The 22,849-nt window shown below is 47.0% G+C and overlaps 1 protein-coding gene across 1 annotated transcript; it reads left to right on the forward strand.

Annotated features, from left to right (window-relative positions):
- Positions 1 to 8,844: 8,844 nt before the first annotated feature.
- Positions 8,845 to 22,398, forward strand: HIF1AN (hypoxia inducible factor 1 subunit alpha inhibitor). Its single transcript, XM_077821125.1, has 8 exons — positions 8,845 to 9,035; positions 12,490 to 12,740; positions 14,300 to 14,448; positions 16,452 to 16,597; positions 17,455 to 17,561; positions 18,024 to 18,087; positions 18,504 to 18,614; positions 19,992 to 22,398. Exons 1-8 carry the CDS (start codon positions 8,853 to 8,855, stop codon positions 20,034 to 20,036), a joined length of 1,056 nt encoding a protein of 351 aa, XP_077677251.1. The 5' UTR covers positions 8,845 to 8,852; the 3' UTR covers positions 20,037 to 22,398.
- Positions 22,399 to 22,849: the final 451 nt, after the last annotated feature.

The following is a 22,849-nucleotide window of genomic DNA, read 5'->3' on the forward strand; positions in this document are numbered from 1 at the left end:
ATGAACAGCTGAAAAAGTATGTTAATTTACTGATGTTATTTTTCAAATGTAGGCCATATATTATTGTAGATAAGATCGATATTAACATTAACAGATTCTACAGTTTACTTCATTATGTAAACTCGGTGGTAGTTGAACTCATTTTCCTTCAGTTATTCACATCAGCCATAACGGGTAATGTCTCTATAACGATCTACATTATAAACCTTTGCAGATCAAAATTTATCACAGATAATTTGTCATAAAACTCATTTGTTCTAATAACAACATTAATTATAAACCTACTAATTTAATGAAAAGGAGTACTTGTGGCACCTTAGAGACTAACAAATTTATTCGAGCATAAGCTTTCGTGAGCTACAGCTCAGACAGCGATAAACTGCGTAGATGTATCTGAAATACAGTGCAAGTGTGTGGATGGGGGTAGGGAGGTTGAAATTTGAACCTATGTAATTTTTTTCTAAAATGTCTTGTCTTGTTTAGATGTTGGTAGCTGAGCCCTGCCAAGTCCTTTGTAGTTAACAAACAAGCATGCAGTCAAGTTCCTAAGTCAATTTGGCACAGATCCAGAAAGGTATTTAGGCTCCTAGTTTCCATTAGTCTCAATGGAAGTTAGGAGTCGAAATATCTTTGGATTCTGGACCTAAATTATTTAGTATAGTTGTTAATTTAGGGCCCAATCCTGCACCACTGAAGTCAGCTGAAATTTTGCCATTAACTTCAGTGTGAGCAGGATCAAAGCGTATGTCCCAGTTCTGAAAACGCTAAGGCCCAGATCCTCAGAGGTAGTTAGAAGCCTTACTCCCACTGAAATCATTGGGAGCTAGGCACCTAAATACCTTAAAGGATTCTTTACTTTAAGTATACGTGAGTAATTGCATTGATTTAAGAGGGACTATGACAGGCTGAGAATATCCTGCATAAACCTTACGGAATTAAGATAAATTCTGTTGAATGAAGTTAAACCTCATTGAATTAGGTTTAATATCTTTGGAGTCCATTGCATTAAAATTGCAATTGTGTATGAATAACTCCTCTAGGAGGAGGGGGATGCTAATGTAATTCTCCAGTTATCCTCTTTTGAAGCAGGAGAGGTTTGCATAAACTAGTTCAAACTGGATTCTCCAGGGAACAACACACAAAGAAAGAATTTTTAGATAAGTAGCCTGACTTTAAAGGGGCTCAAGGCCTTCTTCCAGGTCTAGCAAACGGACAGGAATCCTGGTCCACACCCGAGAGATGGGTTGGAAGGACTGGTCCTATTGAGGCCCCATAAGACTGTGAGCTTGTTCTGAGCTGAAGCTATGATGGAGTATCGAAGGCCTGCTCATGCCAGACTCTGTGTTAGGATTGGGGTGATCTTTGGTAAGCTTGCATGTAGGTTCTTTTATTGTTTTTAATATGTTTTCTCAGTAGTGCTTTTACCTTAAGAATAGAGTTGGCTTACATAGGAAGAACTGTGTGGTAATTTATAACTGGGCAGTCACACTGTTATCAGTCTCGGAAGAGAAACCAAGCAGGTCTGTTCAGACAGACTCTTTTTGCTGAGAAGAACACTGTGAAGGCAGGGAACTGTTTGGCCTTAAAATACCCTGGTGTCATTGGACCTTAGTGGGTCACAGTTGAGGATGCCAAATGCAGGACAGACCACTGAGAAATAGGGCAGATTACAAGATGGTATATTCCTGGGGAACAAGGCTGGAAGCTGGGGGGATTTTGCTGGTGCCTTTTTCTGTGTGATTCATGAGTGGTTCTGGGAGCATTCATGCAATCTAGCTGGGTGTGGGGCTTCACATGCGATTGTACTGAGTGATAACAGCACCTGGAAGAGTTTGCTGCTTGTCACTAGCAAAGCATTGTGAGAGACAGCCAAGGCTGGAGAGTTAAGGGTACACAGTGGTCCCACAATCCCAGGCTGCACCCCAGGGATCCCGTCACAAGATCATATACATACAATTGATTTTCAGTGTTCATAGATCAGCATCACAGCAGTCATGGAATAAATTGCTAGCTCACAAACAGATTGGGATTCATCAGTCCTTGTTCAAAGCTGTCTTAGAAATCCAGTCCAGAGAAATAAGCAGTAAATGAAGACAAAATGGAGATCTCTCAGGGGTTCTTTGACATCCTCCGCCGTGTGCATGGAATTTTACTGTCCCAAACAAAGCCCACAGCCCAGATGCATGGAAAATTACTGGCCCAAGATGGAATCCAGGGTCACATGATCATATCACATGCCCTTACATGCTTTGATGACCCACAGAACTAGCTGTTATCCATATTCTTTCTGAGGCCATCCACAGGAAAGGCTTACTGGGCAGGATGAACTTCTTCTATGGCCAATTGTGAGCTGAGTATCCTTAATGGGCCATCAACACATAGCTGACTGACCCTAATGTAAATTCTGGGGGCTGGGGAGGGTTGTTACAACATATGCATAACATACCAGTACCTGGCCAATATTCATAACTTCAGAAACAAAGACGATACATGTTTATAAACAGGATAATCATAGTTAGCTGCTCATAATTTTTCCATTGATGCCTGACATGATATACTTTGTACAAGATATGTTGCAATTGTATAACAGTGGTGATATCAATGGTATAAATGATCATATTCAATCATACCGCATCACACCTGGTCAGGAGCAAGAGAGAGAGATTCAGGTCACTACCCAAGAGAGGCAATGGCTTGGCAGCCAGAAGCCTAAGGGTAGGTGCCTTTGCTGAACTATAGAGGAAACTGTGACAGGTACTACTCACGTGATTAAAGTTAAGCATATGCATCAGGACTGTCAAATGATTAAAAAAATTAATTGTGATTAATCATACTGTTAATAATAGAATACAATTTATTTAAATATTTGTTGATGTTTTCTACATTTTCAAATATATTGATTTCAATTACAATACAGAATACAAAGTGTACAGTGCTCACTTTATATTTATTTTTGATTACAAATATTTGCACTGTAAAAAAACAAAACCAAATAGTATTTTTCAATTCACTTAATACAAGTACTGTCGTGTAATCTCTTTATTATGAAAGTTGAACTTCTGAATGTAGAATTATGTACAAAAATAACTGCATTAAAAATAAAGCAATGTAAAATTTTAGATCCTGCAAGTTCACTCAGTCCTACTTCTTGTTCAGCCAATCGCTCACACAAACAAGTTTGTTTACATTTGTAGGAGATAATGCTGACCACTTCTTGTGTACAATGTCACCTGAAAATGAGAACAGGCATTCTCATGGCACTGTTGTAGCAGACATCACAAGATATTTATGTGCCAGATGCGCTAAAGATTCATATGTCCCTTCATGCTTCAAGCACCATTCCAGGGGACATGCGTCCATGCTGATGACGGGTTCTGCTCGATAACAATCCAAAGCAGTGCAGACCGATGCATGTTCATTTCCATTATCTGAGTAAGGTGCCACCAGCAGAAAGTTGATTTTCTCTTTTGGTGGTTCGGGTTCTGTAGTTACAGCATTGGAGTGTTGCTCTTTTAGGACTTCTGAAAGCATGCTCCACACCTTGTCCCTTTCCAATTTTGGAAGGCACTTCCAATTCTTAAACCTTGGGTCGAGTGCTGTAGCTATCTTTAGAAATCTCACATTGGTACCTTCTTTGCGTTTTGTCATATCTGCAGTGAAAGTGTTCTTAAAATGAACAACATGTGCTGGGTCATCATCTGAGACTGCTGTAACTTGAAATATATGGCAGAATTCAGGTAAAACAGAGCAAGGGACATACAATTCTCCTCCAAGGAGTTTAGTCACAAATTTAATTAATGCATTCTTTTTTTAACAAGCGTCATCAGCATGGAATCATGTCCTCTGGAATGGTGGCCGAAGCATGAAGGGGCATATGAATGTTTAGCACAGGGGTCGGCAACCTATGGCACACGTGCCAAAGACAGCACGCAAGCCGATTTTTAACGGCACACTGTGGCCTGCCGGGTCCCAGCCGCGCCCCGTTCAGCCCACTGCGAACCCAGGCCAGGACCTCGGCAGGCAGTAGCGTGCCACGAAAAATCCTTCCTGCCCTGGCTTGCTGTTCTCCACCCCCCCACGGGGGCAGGGTGAAGAAGCTTGTGCAAGCTCCCTCCTCCCCTGCCTCTTCCCCCAGTGTGCTGGGTTCCTGCCCCTCCTCCTCTCCCTCCCTGCTGCCAATCAGCTGATGGCCCTAGCTAGGGAGGGGGAGAAGCAGAGCTGCAGGGGGTTTGCTGCTACTGGGAGGAGGCGGAGAAGAGGTGGGGACGGGGCCTTGGGGAAGGGGGGTGGAATCAGGGCATATACCCTCCACCCCCACGACCCTAGCCCTCTGCCCTGACCCCTGCACCCCCTGACATACTCCCAGCCCTCTGCCCTGACCCCTGCACCCCCCACACACACTCCCAGCCCTCTGCCCTGACCTCTGCATCCCCCTCGCACACACACACCCAGCCCTCTGCCCTGACCCCTGCACCCTCTCACACCCCTGTGCCCTGACCCCTGCACCCCCCACGACCCCAGCCCTGCCTCCAGCACTCCCCACACATACCTAGCCCCCCCACACCCCATGCCCTGACTCCTGCACCCCCCTCACATGCCCCCAGCCCTCTGCCCTGACTCCTGCACCCTCCTCACACACACGCAGCCCCCTGCCCTGATTTCTGCACACCTCATGCCTTGACTCTTGCACCCCCCACATTCCCACCCCCAGCCTGAGAACCAAACGGGAGCTCCTGCAAACCCCCCCCCCCCCGCACATTACCACCTGAACCCCTCGCACCAAATGGGAGCTGCCCAGGTAAGTACTCCACACCCAAACCTCCTGCCCCAACCCTAAGCCCCCTTCCTCATTCTAGCTCCACGCCAGACCCTGCACCCTAACCCCCAGCCTGCTCCTTCACCCCCAGCCCTGTGCTCAGTGCACTCCCACCCTCAGCTCAGTGCAGAGAGAGAGGAAGAGAATGGGCTAGAACTAGGGAGAAGATAGGTACCCACTCTATGTGGGCAGGGCCGGGATCCCAGACTGGCAGTGGGCTGAGAGGGGCCGGCAGCCGGGACTCTGGCTGGCAGGAGTCAGCGGATGGAATCCCAGACCAGCAGCGGGCTGAGCTGCTCAGCCCACTGCCGGTCTGGGGTCCCAGCTGCCGGCCCCACTCAGCCCACTGCTGGTCTGGGGTTCTGGCTTTCGGCTCCTTACCAGCTGGGGTCCCGGCTGCAGGCTCCGCTCAGCCTGTTGCCAGCCTAGGTGAACAGAACCCCAGACTGGCAGCAGGCTGAGCGGGCCAGCGGCGTAAGATCAGCATTTTAATTTAATTTTAAATGAAGCTTCTTAAACATTTTGAAAACCTTGTTTACTTTACATACGACAATAGTTTAGTTATATAATATATAGACTTATAGAGAGAGACCTTCTAAAAAACATTAAAATGTATTACTGGCACGCAAAACCTTAAATTAAAGTGAATAAATGAAGACTCGGCACACCACTTCTGAAAGGTTGCTGACCCCTGGCTTAGCATATCTGGCACGTAAATACCTTGCAATGCTGGCTACAAAAGTGCTACACACATGCCTGCTTTCACTTTCTGGTGATGTAAATAAGAAGAGGGCAGTATAAATGTAAACAAATGTATTTGTTTTTTTACAAACCTGTAAATGTAAACAAACCTATTTGTCTTAGGACTTGTCTATACGGGCATTTTACAGCGCTGCAACTTTCTCGCTCAGGGGTATGAAAAAACACACCCCTGAGTGCTGCAAGTTTCAGTGCTGTAAAGTGCCAATGTAGACAGTGCACCGCCCCTCACGGAGGGGGGTTTTTTTAGAGCGCTGGGAGAGCTCTCTCCCAGCACTATGCCACAACTACACAAGCCACGTTAAAGTGACATGCAACATTTTAATCCAGTGAAACCTGTGCGTGGAGCCATCCTATCCAGCCCAAAGAAACCTCAGCCCTAGGCCCTAGTTCTGCTGTTGACCCCTATTCAGTAAAGCACTCAAGTATGTGTTTAATTTGACTTCGGTGGTATTGAAGCATGCACTTTGTAGAACATGGACAGAGTTATGTCCTTGAAGGCTTTGCACCCACTTCCTGAAGGTATTCCCACCCACTTCCCACAGAAATCAATAGGAGTTTAATACTCGCTGGAAGGTGACTTTGAAAGAGACAGGGGAGACTTTGCTTCGCTGTGGACTTGTGCCCACAATGCTATGTGACGACTGGAGAAGCGTATTGGCTGCCACTAGATGTCGTGCGAGGAAAGCCAGGAGCTGGAAGTCCTGGTGTCACAGGTGAAGAATACAAATCACACTATCATCATTACAAGAGCTAGAACCATGCTGGAGAGGACCCTGAAGGATGCCATCCGCTGCCAATATGTGGAAATCCTGAAACGGAAGCCAGACCAGGGAAGGCGTTCGAGGTGACATGCAAGGGGGATGCCAGCAACCACTTCCTCCCCAGGGGCAGCTTCACCCGATTTGCCGACTGGAGGTTCATCCACAGGGCCCAGCTCAACTGCATCCCACTGAACGGAGCCGTCCGCTACGGGAATCGGGACAAGTGATGCAGGAAGTGTGGGTATGTCAACGAGACATTACCCCATGTCCCGTGTAGCTGCAAGCCCCACTCAAGAGGTTGGCAGCTGCGACACAATGCCATCCAAGATCACTTGGCCAGAGCCGTCCCGCCCCCCGTGGGGAAGGTTGCTGTAAACTCCACCATCTCCGGAACTGACAGCCAACTGTGACTGGACATCGTCATCACCAACGAGGACCGGAAGAAGATCATCATGGTGGACGTCACAGTGTCCTTCGAGAACAGGACCCTGGCCTTCTATGATGCCCAAGCTTGAAAGGTAGAGAAATATGCCCCTCTGGCCGAAACCTTGAGAGCTAAGGGTTACCAGTCCAGACACGCTCACTGATCGTTGGAGCCGTAGGCACATGGGATCCCAGTAACAAGTGACTACTGAGAGAATGTGGAATCGGTCAATGCTACGCTCGGCTGATGCGGCAACTTATGGTGTCGGACAGCATCAGGTGGTCGAGGGACACCTACATAGAACACATCACTGGACATCGGCAATATTAGGAAGGATGAGCTGGAGTGCTGGTGAGAAGCACAGTCTGGAAAGTAACAAATACTTTCCTCATGGATTGTATTTTCTAAATGGACAACCAACCCAGTGGCAGATTTAGAGTTAGTGGGGCCCTGTGTGCAGCTTCATTTTTGCCCCCCCCGGCCCTTCTCCTAGGACCCAGCCAAGAAAAAGAACATTCTCTTATCTCCCCTCCACCCCATTTTTCATTATTTTTTTCTTCCTCCTCCTCCTATATGATAAGTAATAGGAAGTAAATGAAAATAAAGTGAGGTACCTTGATTGGGGCAGGGGCTTGGGGTGCAGGAGGGGGTGTGGACTCTGGGAGGCTGTTTGGGTGCTGGGTGCGAGCTCTGGGCTGGGACGGGGTTGGGAGGTGCTGAGGACTCTGGGAGGAAGTTTGGGTGCAGGGTGTGGGCTATGGGCTAGGGCAGGAGGTTCGGGTGTGGGAGGGGTCAGGGGGCGGCACTTACCTTGGGGGGCATGGCTCCCAAAGTGACCGGCACATCCCTCTGGTAGTGGCTCCTAGGTGGAGGAGGGCAGGGGATCTCTGCATGCCACTGCCTGCGGGCACCGCCCCAGCAGCTCCTATTGGCTGCAGTTCCCAATGCAGTGGGAGCTGCGGAGTAAGGGCGGTGGCAACACACGGAGAGACATACACACAGAGACCCCCGGGGGCTGCGGGGACATGCCGACCACTTCCAGGAGCGGCGCAGAGGGAGGGAGGCAAAGCGAGCTGGGAGCCACCTTAGCCCTGCGGCTGGCATGTCTCTGCACACTGCTTGTGAGGACGGGGACAGCGGGTCTCCTGCTGCGCTGCCGGCTGGGTCTCGGGGGCAGGTTGTCAGATGAGATTTGTCCTGCGTTTTGGGGGCCCCACTGTCATTGGGGGCCCAGTGCCACTGCGCTGTTTGTTTCATGGTAAATCTGCCTCTGAACCAACCTAATTCTCAACTACTGAGGAGACAATCTCCACGCATTGATATATTTTGCTTTCCACAACCAAATTTCCGTACAACTTTTCATGAGTGATGTATCGGAGTATTCAGATGCTGATATCTAAACTGTATTGTTAATCTATTCACCTAAATTTGGGTTATTGCTGATTATGTACTCTAGGTATCATGAAAGCGGCAAAGAGTCCTCTGGCACCTTGTAGACTAACAGACGTATTGGAGCATAAGCTTTCGTGGGTGAATACCCACTTCTTGCATCTGAAGAAGTGGGTATTCACCCACGAAAGCTTATGCTCCAATATGTCTGTTAGTCTATAAGGTGCCACAGGACTCTTTGCCGCTTTCTCAGATCCAGACTAACATGGCTACCCCTCTGATTCTAGGTATCATATGACTTTTAAAAATTAACTTTGTATTTGTGGATAATCTAAGCACCATACCCAGATGTACAGACACTCTTTTCCCAACCTGTGTATTATATATATTTTTAACATTAGCTTTAATAAAATTTTAAAATATCCTTGGGGATCTGGGCCTTCCTCGACTGGGGCCTTACATTATTGAATACAATCCTGAGGTTCCCAATCCTCTCCCTGCTACTATCTCATTTTGTACCGCTGGGGGCGCTGTAGCCTCTCCCCAGGGCAATTCTCCCACCCGTGCTGCTGGGGGCGCCGCTCCCACTTCGGAGCCCCCGGGCTTCTCCTCCCTGTGGCTTTCCTTCTGTTTCCGGCGTCACTATGGAGGTGAAGTCGGGTATTTCCGGTTCCGGGTTCCATTTCCGGTGTAGGCGGCGATGGCGGCGGCCTCCTCCTCCTCGTCCGCGGAGGCGGGGGGCTCCGGGGCCCGGGAGGAGGCCGAGGAGACGGCGGGGCCCGGCTGGAGCGAGTCGCAGTTCCGCCATTACACCTTCCGGACACAGCCCATCCCCCGGCTCAGCCACAGCGACCCCCGCGCCGAGGAGCTGATCGAGAACGAGGTGCCCGGGCCGCGGGGGCTGGCGCCTGCGTGACAAGGGGCGTGAGGTGGGGAGCGCTGGGTGTGGGGAGGGCTCTGCGGGGCGAGAGGGGCCGCGGGGCTGCTGAGCCTCTGCCCCACCAGCCTGGGGCATCCCTCACAGGGTGAGGCTCTGTCAAGCGAGGCAGCTCTGGCGGGTGCTGGGCTTACGCAAACGTGGACAGGACACACCCAGCTGAGTTACATGAATGCTCGTTCCAGACGCTCATGAACCAGCAACACAGAGGCTCCATCCAGTTCCCCCCAGCCTCGGACCTCAGAGCTGTGAGGTCCTGCCCGGTGTAAGGTTCATTACCCACTTGGCCCCTCCCTCGACTGGAGGGGACACACACTAGCCTTTGTAAACTGAGCAGAGATTTACCAAGTACTTCAACCAAAACACACTGTTTTAGGTAAAATATGACAGATTTATTAACTACAGAAAGATAATTTTAAGTTATTATAAATAGCTAGCATAGAGATCAAAGTTGGTTACCTAAGAAATGAAATAAAATAAATTTGCAGTCTAAGTTTTATAAGCTAAACAGGATTTGAATCAAGCAATGTCTCGCCCTGACAGACAGTATAGTTCCTCAGTACACAGCCTGGGACTCTCCTCCAGCCAGAGGTGCTGACTTTGTGATTTGCCCAGGGTGGGGCGGGTGTGCTCAGCTCCCGCTATGCCCCAGGCCCTGCCCCCACTCCATCCCTTCCCCCAAGCTCCCACCCACTCCCCGCCTCTTCCTGCCCTTTTCCTATCCCCATCCTGCCTCTTCTCACCCCATTCCACCCTCTAGCCCAAGCACACCCCGCTCCTGCTTCTCCTTCCCCTCCTGCACGCTGCTGAACAGCTGATTGTGGTGAGCAGGAGGTGCTGCTCCATGGGGTTGCCAGTGGGTGCTGAGCTCCCCCTATTTTTTTCCTGTGGGTGCTCTGGGGCTGGAGCACGTCCGGAGTTGGCGCTTATGCCTCCAGCCCAGGACCACCCTCCCCAGTTCAAAGTCTTTGTCCTCTAGATGTTTCTTCCAGGTGTTGAGTTGTTGGGGGAGTTAGGCTAAATGATGATGTTACTTCCACAAGTTTGCTGGAAAGATTTTTTGCTATGATGTGGGTCAAGCAGTCGCGATTGTATATGTGGTTTCTCTGAGATGGTTGTTGGGAAAGTGGATTCTCTTCAATGGGCCATCAATACTTCTGGATACAACATTGTTGTATCCAGAAAGCTGGTTGTGGGTCTTCCCAACCTCACAACATATTTCAGTACCACACAAATAGCAAAACTTCATAACCTCACATACAATGATAGTACGTACAATCCAACAGAATATTAATGTTCAACAGATCAAGCCTTTCAAAATGATACCTCACAAGGCATACTTTGAACAGAACATATCATAATTATATGACAGTGCTGAATATGGGGGTTAAGGGTGCTGCTTTGAGGTACAGAGTGTGACGGTGCGGGGGGGCAGGGCACTTGGTAGTGCTGGGGGTGTGTGGGGACAAAGCCCAGGGGTGTCGTGGGTGGGAGGCTGGGGTTGATAGCGGGGGCTGATGTGTATCTGTCAAGGAGTGTGTTTGTGTGGGGGAGATCATGTGCACTTGGGGTTCCTGGTGAGCAGGTGTGAGCACCTGCTGACTCACTCTGGATGGTGTTAGCAGCCCAGGGATCTATGTGCTGTGGGTAAAGGGTTCATGGAGGAAGTCTCCAAAGGCTGAGAGCACCTAGCAAGAGTGGGATTTCTGAAGGTGGTATATGTGATAGAACTAAGAGTAAAGGAGAGAAGATTAGAGAGGAAATGTAGGTTAGGTATGGGGAAAGCTTTCTGAAGGAGAGAGAATTGGGCTGTGGAATCACCTCCCAAGAGAAGCCACTTGAGTCATTGCCGTGTACAAGATCATACACTGTAAGCAGTGCTTTAATTTCTTGTGTTGTGAGGAACAACATTAATATTGAAAGTAATTAAATTATCATTTCTCACATTGGCTGTTTCCCTTTTTTCTCAATTTGGGCATTGAAAAATTAATGTTTGTTTTCCCCTTTTGTTCATAGTTAGCCTTTCTGTCAGTTGCTGCACTGTTGCAGTTGCGAAAGCTTCAGGGAAAGTTAGATCTTTGTTCTGGAATGTAAATCATGAAAACTTTATTTTGGAAAGCAATGTTTTTACAGACTTGGACTTTGATGCCAAATTTGGGTGTTGTCACCAATTTGAAGACAGTACCGTAGGGACCAATCCTATACTCGTTGCCATGGTTCAAAGTAGATGGGATTTAGTAAGGCTTCCCCATCTTTAATGTCTATGAAATGAGTGAGGTACTTGTGGTTTCATGGAAGCAAATCCATAAGAAGGGAAGTGGGCATGCAAGTTTCAGGGCTCGTCTACACTTCCGCTTATGTTGATATAACTTACGTTGCTCACGGTGTGAGAAAGCTACCTCTCCGGAGCGACGTACATTATACCGATCTAAGCGCCGGTGTGGACAGCGCTATGTTGATGAAGATGTTCTCCTGCCGACACAGCTATTGGCCTCTTGCGGAGGTGGCGTTATGCTGACAGAAGAGCGTCTTCACCAAACACGGCACAGCAGTGCAGCTGTGCCGATATAGTGCTTCTAGTGTAGATTAGCCTTTAGAAACATAGGGGTGGTTCTTAGGAAGTTTGGGGAGTATGTGTGGAAAGAAGTATAGAAAAGGCTGGGGTGTTTTCAAGTAACTGTTTATGGTATAGGGGAGATGGATGGAATTTCCTTCTAGGGAGGATTCTGACTACATCTGTGTCCATCTAGGAAATGGGAGAATCTCTGCTATCCCTTTGCCTGTACCTCAGCTTGACCTTTCTGTTGGAGGAGGATGAGACAGAGACTGGTTCCTTTCAGATTTCAGCACTGCTCCTTAAATTATCAAAGGGGCTTCTAAGGATCAATACAAATATTTCTACCTACTTTCCTGGAACAGAACACTCTTCTTCAGCGTTATTCCTAGATTCACCTGTCCAGGAATCAAACCCGAGACCACTATAAGGCAGTGTGGAGTATTCATATCCTATCCTATCCTCTATGTATTATGGGGGTGTCTTATCCTTCGCATTAGCTGCTGTCCAAGTCAGGATATTGGACTAGAAAGACCATGTGGTATAACCAAATAAAGTAATTTCCGTATCCTTCCCTGACATGCTTCTATGACTGGTTTATAGAGTTGATTAGTGGCATCTGGCACTCCTTTGTGAGCATGTCATGAGAAAGTGGTGACTAGTTCCTAATTTTTCTTGTATTTTTGGGACTTTCTTCCTCCTCCTTCCCAGACCCTGTTGCCTGATTTTCCTTCTCCCCCTTCCTACTGCTTCAGAAGGGAAACTGTATGGTTATGATAATGAGTTAAAGTATCTCCCAGTTTCTCCAGAAATCCTTGAACCAGTGTGCTTTCTTTTCCTGTCTAGGAGCCAGTGGTCCTAACAGATACAAACTTGGTGTATCCTGCCCTGAAGTGGGACCTGGACTACCTCCAGGAGAACATTGGCAATGGGGACTTCTCAGTGTATAACGCCAGCACATACAAGTTTTTGTACTATGATGAGAAGAAAATGGCCAATTTCAAGAACTTCAAGCCGAAGTCGAACAGGGAAGAGATGAAGTTTAGTGAGTTTGTGGAGAGACTCCAGGAAATACAGCAGCAAGGGAGTGGTGAGAGGTAGGTGATACTTGGAAAGCTCTCCAGTTGCACAGGTTTAACTGGTGATCGATTGAGATTTAGGCACTGTAAATGATTTGAGAGAGCATTTGGACCCGCTTTTTTCATCTTCACTATGATTTCTCCTCCTCAGATTCAGTGTTGGAGGAGGGTGGTGTTCTCAGGTGTCCTGGGTTTGGTCATCCACTTGTTAAGTGTTTCAAAGATGTCTGTCTACATTTATCACAGAATTTTTCAGTGTTTTCCTGATAGGACTTTCACGTTCTTTGGCAGGAATACAGTGCTCGTGAAAGATGCTTTGCTTGGCAGCGCTGAAGGCTAAAGGCCGTGATCCCTAGAAAAGTCACCCACTGGCAATCCAACTTTTCCTGTGCTTTCCCACCAATGTATGCTAGCTCTGACTTGGCAGATGAGAATGGTGTCGAGTCTCTTATTGTATATTGCATGGCCTCTCTTCTGAGACTGCTAGCAATGGTGCAAATTAGTGGCAGTTGTGCTGGCAATATTTATGTGGATGCTTATCCACTAGCAACTAGACTTATCCCAGCAACTGCTTTCAACAGGCCACCAAGCAGTTACTGGATGGTAACAACTTCTGGATGCTATTAACCTTGGCCGAGGTTGAACAAGCTATATACCACCCAGTGGCTCTGTATGCCATTACCAGTTTTCAGAGCCATTCAGTTCCCCCTCAGGTTTTGCCCTTTTAGATGATATGCCAGAACCTATCACAGACCTTACACAGCTTTGCTGGTGAATATGGGTATAGGGTGTCTAATGCATGTACCGCTGAGATTGCAGTGACTGAGGCACTGATAGTTTGGTCTCCTACAACTAAAGGCACCTTGGCGTATGACCAGCTGAGGTCTGAGGTTGATGTGCTATATTCCTTCACGGACATTCTGCCCACAGGAACTCTTAATCAGAGAGGCCCCTCTGGTGGTTAGTGACGGAAAGTAAGTGGAAGAGTTAATTTGGGGGATATTGATTAACTTTGCTTGACTGTACAGTCGCTTGCTTGATAATGGATTGGGATTTAAGCTTCCCTCCTGCTGCACTTGCTGGTTAGTGTTTCTTTTAGCCATTCCTCTGAGATCTCGGAATTCGTTTTGGATTGCTCCAAAGCCCCACTCATCCCAAAATCTTTACTCAACCGATTACTGTTTGATCTAAATTAGATTTAATTTCCTCCTATGGTGGGAAATTCTGCAGGCGAAGTTTGATCCCTCGGATTTTTGGAACTTTTCCTTTCCACAGACACCTACATTTCTTATAGTTTTGCTTGCCACTGTTGGTGACAGAGTAGAATTTCTAAAAACTAGATTTCCCTCTTTTGCAAAGAGTGGGACATGTAATTCTCCACGTAGTTCCTGAGGTTAACTTGTGACATTGGTCTCCTCTTAACATGTTTCATATACATGAAATCTACCTGTCTCTGTTAGTATGGAGTGTGTGTGTGCGTGAGAAGACCGGGAAAGACATCTCTCTAAGGGTGGTTGAGAAGATGCCTGTGTATCCATATGTATGCGTAACACTCATTTTTCCCTTGGGAAATACAGGTTGTATCTGCAGCAGACTCTGAATGACACGGTTGGAAGGAAGATTGTGGTGGATTTCTTGGGCTTTAACTGGAACTGGATTAACAAGCAGCAAGGGAAGCGTGGCTGGGGGCAACTGACTTCCAACTTACTGCTTATTGGCATGGAAGGTAAGCAACCAGTGTTGATTCTGAAGGGCATGAGGGAGACTTGGTAATTCTGGTGTATTTCAACTCTGGGGGTCGCTTTCAGCTGAACTTACTACTTGTTTGCAGAGTGTCTCTGAAGCAGCACAGATAGCTTTAAGGGGGGACTCCTTGTACACACAATTTTTAATTTATGTTGCATGGAGAGAGGGTCAGGAGAGTACCCTTCTGCTTGTGGTTGCTGGAAGATAAATTTCTACGTGTCTAATTACTCCCTGAAGTGTCAACTCTGATACAGACAAAAGTTGTGCAGTGTGTTTTGAACTAATAGTTGACATAGCCACCCCTGGCATATATCAGTGGGGGATGAACTGATCCCTGTGTCTTACTTGAGCACTTCAGGCTTTTTGGATTTGATGCTCAGTACAGTGTCCTCTAACTTTTTTTTATGTATTCGAATTAACTGCAAGCAGGGACCAGCAGTAGAACTGAGAAGATCAGAGTTTAAGATCTTGCAAGCTAAGCAGGATTAGATCTGCTCAATATTTGCATGGGAGACCACCAAGGAAAACCCAGATATTGCAGGAGGAGATGCTGGTAACTTACTAAGAGACGTTCTTTCCTGAATCAGTACTGAAGCAGTGCCCCAGGATAGTATTGCAGGGAGGAGCTGTCTCTTGAATGAGACTTAAATCTGATATTGCAAAATTATATCGGGCACTGGGGAACTTGGAAATAGATAACTCCTAAAATATAGCATAAAGTGGAACCTCTAATTAATTTAGAGACTGATATGTAGACTCAGGTACTGGAAAATATATACACTACTTCATTTCCTTTATACAGAGCATTTTAGTAGAAGGTTGATATTTCTTTACCTTGACATTTTGAGGATGAACTTTAAAAGTTCTGAGGCATGCTGGATGCAACGTAATCCAGCTGTCCATCATACTTGTATCTCCTGGGGTACAATCTTAAAATCCTCAGAAATTGCTGGCTTGTTCAAGTTCTGGCTACACTTATCCCTATGCAGTGAAGTGTAAGCTATTCATCCATGTGCAGAGCAACCTTTTGTGTGTGTTTCTGAAACCTTTCAAAAACACTACATTGGCACTTTTCAAAGGGTCGTATCTTGGTCAGATGAATTCCAATTCTCATCAGGGCAGTCAGTCACTGAGGGTTCAGACTGGGTCAGTTTGCTATGGTGAAATGGGACATGTTTCTGGAGGTTGCCATCTTGTGGTTCAGAATCTACAGTTCCAGTTAATTCCTTTTAAGTGTCTAGCCATTGTGGTCACTAAGATACCTTCAAAATGCAAAGAAAATGTAAACCAACGCAGTGAGGTCTGAATTTACAGAAGCAATAGCTCAGAGTGGTGTCCAGGGTTTGGTTTAAGGGCTAGTTGACTCAAGTCTAACCAAAAGAATCAGTCTTGCTAACTATCTCACTGCTGGTCAAAGTATCAGAGAAAGGGGAGGGACAGTCATGTTATAAAGACCTACTGTGAAGGAACTGTCATTTGGCATCTCATGGGAGTGGAAAGAAATTTGTGAGCAAAGCATGCAAATGTACCATGTGGGGCCCTTTTTAGAGAGGGCCGTTTCTATGCCATATTTTCATCTTCCTTTCTTCAGACATCAAGATTCTTAAGTTATTGGGTCTTCTTAAAACAAGTTCTTTCCCACTCTTGTACTCAAACAGCTGAACAGGTTTTCTTAAAACTTTCTATAAATGTTACCTTCCACCTTCAGGCTGAGACCAAATTGGAAAAACTCATCATGAAAAGTGAGAGTTGGGAGTAACTGAGAATGAGGGTTAAAACGGAAACTGTTCTGTAACTTTAACTCTAGCAGTTGCTAGCCCTGCTGTAATGCCTGGTTTGTAAAGTGCTTTAGGATCCTTTGCTCTGTTTAGTTCTATAGACATGTATGGCAGTTCGTTGTTGCCCCAGTGAGGCCTATAACCTGTTCCTTTGCCCAAGCCTTTAAAGTATATGTGAGAGTTATCAGTCTCTTTCTTTGTCCAGGGAATGTGACACCAGCTCACTATGATGAGCAACAGAACTTCTTCGCTCAGATTAAGGGCTACAAGCGGTGTATCCTGTTCCCTCCAGATCAGTTTGAATGCCTCTACCCTTACCCTGTGCACCATCCATGTGACAGGCAGAGCCAGGTGAGAATAAGATCTATAGTGAACTGGATCTGTTCCCTACTACGCACCAAAAAAGAACGTGCATAAAAATCACTAAATCCATGGGCGATATGCCAGTATCAGTACAGTGTACCAGTGCCTATCCTGATGCTGAGCCTTTAGAGCACGTCCACTAGTTGTTACCTTTGGTATCGATATGTGGTGCTGGAAAATGGGACTCTATTGTGCATCAGAGTTATGAATTAGACTTCTTTAGTGTCACTGTGAGGCAGTATATTTTAGTGCTTGGAGCCGACAGAGCTCTAGCCCTGAGTAGGGCACATCAGTCTCAGTGTCTCAGTTTTCCGATCTTCTGTCTAGCACACTGGTGTTATGAAGCTGAATGTTGGCAGTTCCTTGAGATGCTGTAGAAATGCCAAGTGTTGTTTACTGTGCCTTGGGTGTTTGAGTGGTGCATTTGTCAGCCACAGAACATAACTCTTCTGGAATGGTACCAGTATTCTTATTTTGTTTGCTTTGGTCCAAAGACGTTTTTCTTTTAGTCATAAGCATTTCCTACTGATGGGAAATAACAGGGACATTGCTTCTTCTCTCGTACCTTTCCCTCCTCCCCTCTTTTTCTTAAGTATTTAACAAGACACCTATTCCAAGAGAGCTACTCAACGCAGATCTGCCTTGGGCTGTGCTGCAGGAGTTGGAAGTGTGTGTGGAACTATATACCGCACCTGGGACTGGTACACTGTATAGGAATGTAACTGCTGCACAGGACAGACCTGCAGGGAGAACCTGCAGTAGAGGCTGCTGTCTGAGCAGAGTGCACTCCTGAATTTCCTCCCTCTGGCTGATCAGTGCTGCATCCTTGTCTCTTGATCTGCTAGGTGGACTTTGACAACCCTGACTATGAGAAGTTTCCCAATTTCCAGAACGTGGTTGGCTATGAGACAGTGGTAGGCCCGGGTGATGTGCTCTACATCCCTATGTACTGGTAAGGAGGATCCAATGAGCTGGGAGAAGGAGGGGAGGGAGTGTGGCCAGCAGGTGCAGAGATTTAGACAGAAAGGGTGGTCTTTTGATTAAAGCATTGCACTGCGATTCAGAAGATCTCAGCTCCTATTTCTGGCCAAGCTACAGATTTGTAGTGAGATCTTGAACAAGTCTTAACCACTCCATGCTTCAGTTTCCCATCTGTGAAATGGGAGTAATAATATCTGCTACCTCTGAATGTTGAGGATAAATCTGTTAATGTGCATGAGGCATTCGCATACTACAGTGAGATGTGCTCTAGCAATGCACATTTAAATAACTAAGGGGAGTTGTTCAAGTAATTGTGCTGGTGACTGAGTGACATGCCAAGGTGCCTCTCCTGCACTCTGGCTTGCATCCAACACTTATGTCTGTGTAGCTCATTCTTTTGATAGTAGCTCTCCCGTTTTGTGTTTCCATGTAGGTGGCATCACATTGAGTCTCTGCTGAATGGCGGAACCACCATCACTGTGAACTTCTGGTACAAGGTAAGCACATGTCCATCTGCACTCCTGTGGGAGCCCATTATTCAGTAGAATTCCCACTGTCCCTGTGGCACCCCACCATGAAGACAGGATGGCAAGCATGGAGAACTCTACTGCCTGAATCATAGAAATTTACGGCTGGAGGGGACCTCAAGGGGTTATGTAGTCCACCCCTCCGTGCTGAGGCAGGATTAAGTGTGCCTAGATTGGACCATCCCTGGAATGTATTCTTCTAACCCATTTTTAATCTTGTCTATAAGGACTTGTCACTAGCAAGGTTTCTTCCTCTGGAGGCATGGGGGTATTGCAGTTGAATAGCCAGGGTGCTTGGGTGTGAGTGGCATTGTTTGCTAAGATTGGGGTAAGGTTGAGACATTTCAGGAAGGACACAATGAGGTGTTCTTTCTCTTTACTTTCAGGGTGCTCCCACCCCAAAGAGAATTGAGTATCCCTTAAAGGCACATCAGAAAGTGGCGATAATGAGGAACATTGAGAAGATGCTGGGAGAGGCCCTGGGAAACCCACAAGAGGTAAAGTAAAAGTTAGAGATGCTGCCAACCCCACTGAAATGTCCAAGTGTGGACTGCAGAACTCTGGATCCCAGCAAACCACCTGAGGCTGCCTGTGATATTCATGGGGATGGGTGGCACCGCACTAGTGGCAATTCTTCATCCTCTACCCTAATAGTCCTTGGACACAAAAGGCTGAGATCCTCAAATTACAGTGCTTGGGCTGATGAGTACAACCAGTGACGTAGTGGAAAAACTGGGAAATAGTCTCTACTGCCCACAGCTTGCGCTGTTTGGTTGCGGATGCTGGCAGAAAAGGATGCTGGTCAGAGGCACTAGTGACAACATTAAGGTATGATATTTCAGGAGCAGGGAGGGTGATAAATAAATGCTCCATAATCAGTTTTTCAGTGGGATACACAATTTTATTTTTTAGCTCTGCTGGGTTGAGAGAGATTTGACCTCAAAACTGACTCATTTTGAATACCACCTTGCTTTTTTCCCCCACTTGAGTTCCAATATGATTTTTACCAGCTGGCATCTCATGACGCAGTGGATTAAACTGGGAATCAGAATCTGGTTTTGGAGGGCTGTTATCTCTTTGGTGGAGGTTGAAATACTGGGTGTGGAATACAAACGTTTTCATGGCCAGTAAACCCTTCCAAGCACTGGTCCTAGACCACTGATTAGTGCAAGAACACTTAAATCTCTGTATAATGTCAACAAATGTTCTTTATCCAATTTACATGCTATCTGGATGATCCAAATAAAAATGCCTTTCAATACTAATGCATGGTGAGAGATTCCTTCCCTGACTATTCACAGGGAATGCTGAGGGATAGGAGCAGCCTTGACTGCAGGCCAAACCTTAGGATTGAGGGACAAATATTGTCTTCCCTTTCTATAATGCTTGTGATTTTAAGTAACCCCAGAGTACCTTACTGGTGATACAGAGGAAATGCTCCTTCTCCACTCGAAAATAAAGCAGCCCCTGTTCAGTGTGGCATAAGATTAGAACAGGAAGTGAAGAAAACCTGTATCCAGTTGAAACTGCAGGTGGGATTTTGTGTAGGAAAGTTGTCACTACTGGCCAGGACACTGTGGTTAACTCTGGTGGAAGATGCTAGGGGATCTTTAATAACCATAAGCGATCAAGACTCATTTGACATCTCCTCTGAATCTTATCAGGAGATTGGTTCACTGCTAACTGGGCAGAATAACCAGCTCCACTTCTTCCCAATCTGTATTCCTCTGAGATCCCCTTCTCTGGCCTGGCCTGGCCCAGCTTAGCTTGTGGGAGTTGATGAGATAACAGCTTGAGGTAGTCAGGCTGCAGGCTGTGCCACCCTTGTTGCTGTGCGCTTGCCATGGCTAATAATCTGTTTTTGCCTTGAACAGGTGGGTCCCCTGTTGAACATGATGATTAAGGGTCGGTATGACTAGACCCTGGCCACCTGGGTGACTGACGGTGGAGCTGCTTCATTCACGAGTAATGGAAGATACTGAGCGCTGGTATTGCACGCAGCACTTAAGACTGATGGGCTGCTGGCCCATCTCTGTCCCACTCCACGACAATTAAGGGGACTACTGGAACTGCAAAACCATTAGCCCACCTCCTTCCCCCTTCCCTCACTGTCATCCAACTGAATCTCCCAAGAAAGAACCTGCACTTAGTGAGCAAGAATCCAGCTTCCAATAAGTGTGTTTCCCCTGTCTGCCGAGACGAGGAATGTGGCGTCTGGCACTCAAATGCTTTCCTTCTTTGGGTTTTAATTTAAAGTGTTGAAAGAACAGTTTGGAAGGGAGCCAAGAGTGGTCTTGTTTCCACAAGCCCAGTGGCTGGGTTTCTGTGATGGTGCTGGCAGTGGACACAGTACCCCTGAAATCTGGGACAGTCAGCCTGGATAGCAGAAAGCCTTAGGTTCCATGATCCTGTTGTGTTAGAGGTCTTGTTCTTGCTGGGTCCTGGCACCGTGGGACAGCAGGAATGAGCATGTGATGACTTGTTTGAGGAGAAACTGGAAAGATGGTTTGGAACCCCCCCACCACCCTGCTCCCAAAAGATGCAGTGCTCAGGGTATTGGGAGCTTGGTACCTAGCAGGGTGATCAAGTTGAATCCATACAGTATGTATGCACACAACACCACCCTTTGAGTCCTGCCTCTGTCAGATGTGTCACAGGAAACCTCCTCTCTCCCGTTCACAGCAGAGCTCTTTGAGGAGTGAAGGTCTCCTGCTTTTCTCTAAAGCTGCAGCATGGTTAGAAGTGGATGTAACGTGGTGAGGGAGACAGAGATTACGAGGGCACTCACCAAGTCTCCCACGATGAAACCATGTCAAAATTGATCTCCTGGGGCCCTGAGACTGATGAATAGCCAGTTAAAATCAGCTTCCCTTTTCTCCACCAGGGGGTGCCGGCTTCCTGGACAAAACACAGAAAGTGCCCTTTACTAATTAACTCTGTGTGTTGTGAGGCTGTAGTGTTGCTCCCTTCCTTGTATGGTCACGTCGGGAGGCGGGGAAACTTTCATATCCTGTGTTCATTTTGTTTGAATCCTTTATGTTCTCATACTTGGCACAACAATTTTCAGAATGAGAAGAGAGAGTCTACAGGAGCAGCAGAACTTCCTTTTAGAGTCCTGGCAATCGCCCTGAAAAACTAGCATGCCTTCCTAGTCCTTTCCCTGCAGAGCCTTCCAAACTCACATGGAGCCTTGCCTTGCCTTGCCCTGCTCTGCTGTTCCTGGGTGGGAAACTTGCATACTGAACACGGTTGTAATTGATCATCAAGATTAGAAAAGCTGGCTTGGATCCCATCTAATTCACCCCGCTGACCAGTGAAGGGTGTTCTCTTCACTATGTTTCCTAGTGCTTTGTCTCCTTGACTGTTTAGGGCTGATTGTGAAATTTGGGTTTCTGTGAAGTTTGTAGCCCAGAGAGGAGATGTTGTTGGGGAAACAGAATGATATCCATGGCATGCCATGTCCCATCTTGTGCTGGGACGACTCTTGTACCGTTTACTGTGAACTTCTCTTATGCAGGAATAGAAGAAAGACTCAGCAAAACTGAGTTGTTGGACAGCATCTGGATGGAACTTCGGTGTCTGTTGACCATCACTATTTGTGGCTCTGATACCAAGAGAGGTGCTACGGGACAGAGCAGGAGTCTTGTTACCAAACACCTCTGTGTCCCTGACTTAGCAGTATGTAATCAAGATCAAAGAGAGCAGCAGGAGACAAACTTCCTCTCCAGAGCACTGTCTAGGTCAGAGTGAAGGTCACTCAGCTGGATGCGTGTCAACGTTCAGCCTTGGGGGAGGGAGGAAGGACCCTCTTCTGCCTCTGCCTGAAAGTGAAGCCTTCCCAAGAGTTGTTGGTGTGTGCAGTCTCTCTGCCCTTGGTGGGAAGACACTCAGCTGGAATCTCACCTGCGTGCCACTCTTGGGAGCACAGCAGTCTCAGCCAGTGTTCTGAGCAGCTCGTTGGGCACCACCAGCTCCTGAAGCCCAGGCTGAGAATTCCAAGGGGCTCATGAAGGATGGTATATCTGGAACTTCAGGATCCTTTCTTCTTTATTTGCCAAAGGTCTAACTTTGAAGTGTCAGAACAGTTTTTGCTGCACTTGACTGGCATGAAAGCTCAGTTTACAATGCACTGATGGACTCTCTCTTTTTTCCCCCCCTTTCCACCCTGTGTTTTCAGTGCCCCTACCCTGGTCTTGGGAAGTTATGTATGTGTGTGTGTGAGAAACACATGGTACCTTCTGAAATGTAGTTCTTAAATACAACCAATGTTGAACAACAGAAGTGTGTGGCTTTTATTCTCTATGAGTGCTGCTCCCTAAAGGAGAACAGGAAGGCATCTGATCAGGACTCCTGTGGGAAGCGACATGGAGCTGTCCACCCAGGCTGGTTGCAGATGGAGGTTAGAACTCAGAACTCTTTCACTTCAGATTGTTTGAATGAATTCAGAGCAGGTGAAAGGTGCCTGATTGACAGCCCTAGCCTCTGACATCCTTTTATCCTCAGAGCCAGTGTAGCAGGAGTAATAGCAGTGCAAGCTGTGACCACTGCCCCTCCAAGCAGCCTTCCCTTGATCTGAAGGAACCATGCCTCTAAGAGTGAGAAAGGAGTCTAGTGTATGGCTGATCCAATCCTTTACCTTTGAGAGCACTGTCGAGTGTAAATTAGTCCCGTTTGATTTATGGCCTTCAATATGGACTCTTGTCCTTTGGCAACAAGCATGAGAACTTTTCCC

Source organism: Eretmochelys imbricata, chromosome 7 (assembly GCF_965152235.1).
Source record: "Eretmochelys imbricata isolate rEreImb1 chromosome 7, rEreImb1.hap1, whole genome shotgun sequence".
In the NCBI taxonomy this organism is placed as follows: Eukaryota; Metazoa; Chordata; order Testudines; family Cheloniidae; genus Eretmochelys; species Eretmochelys imbricata.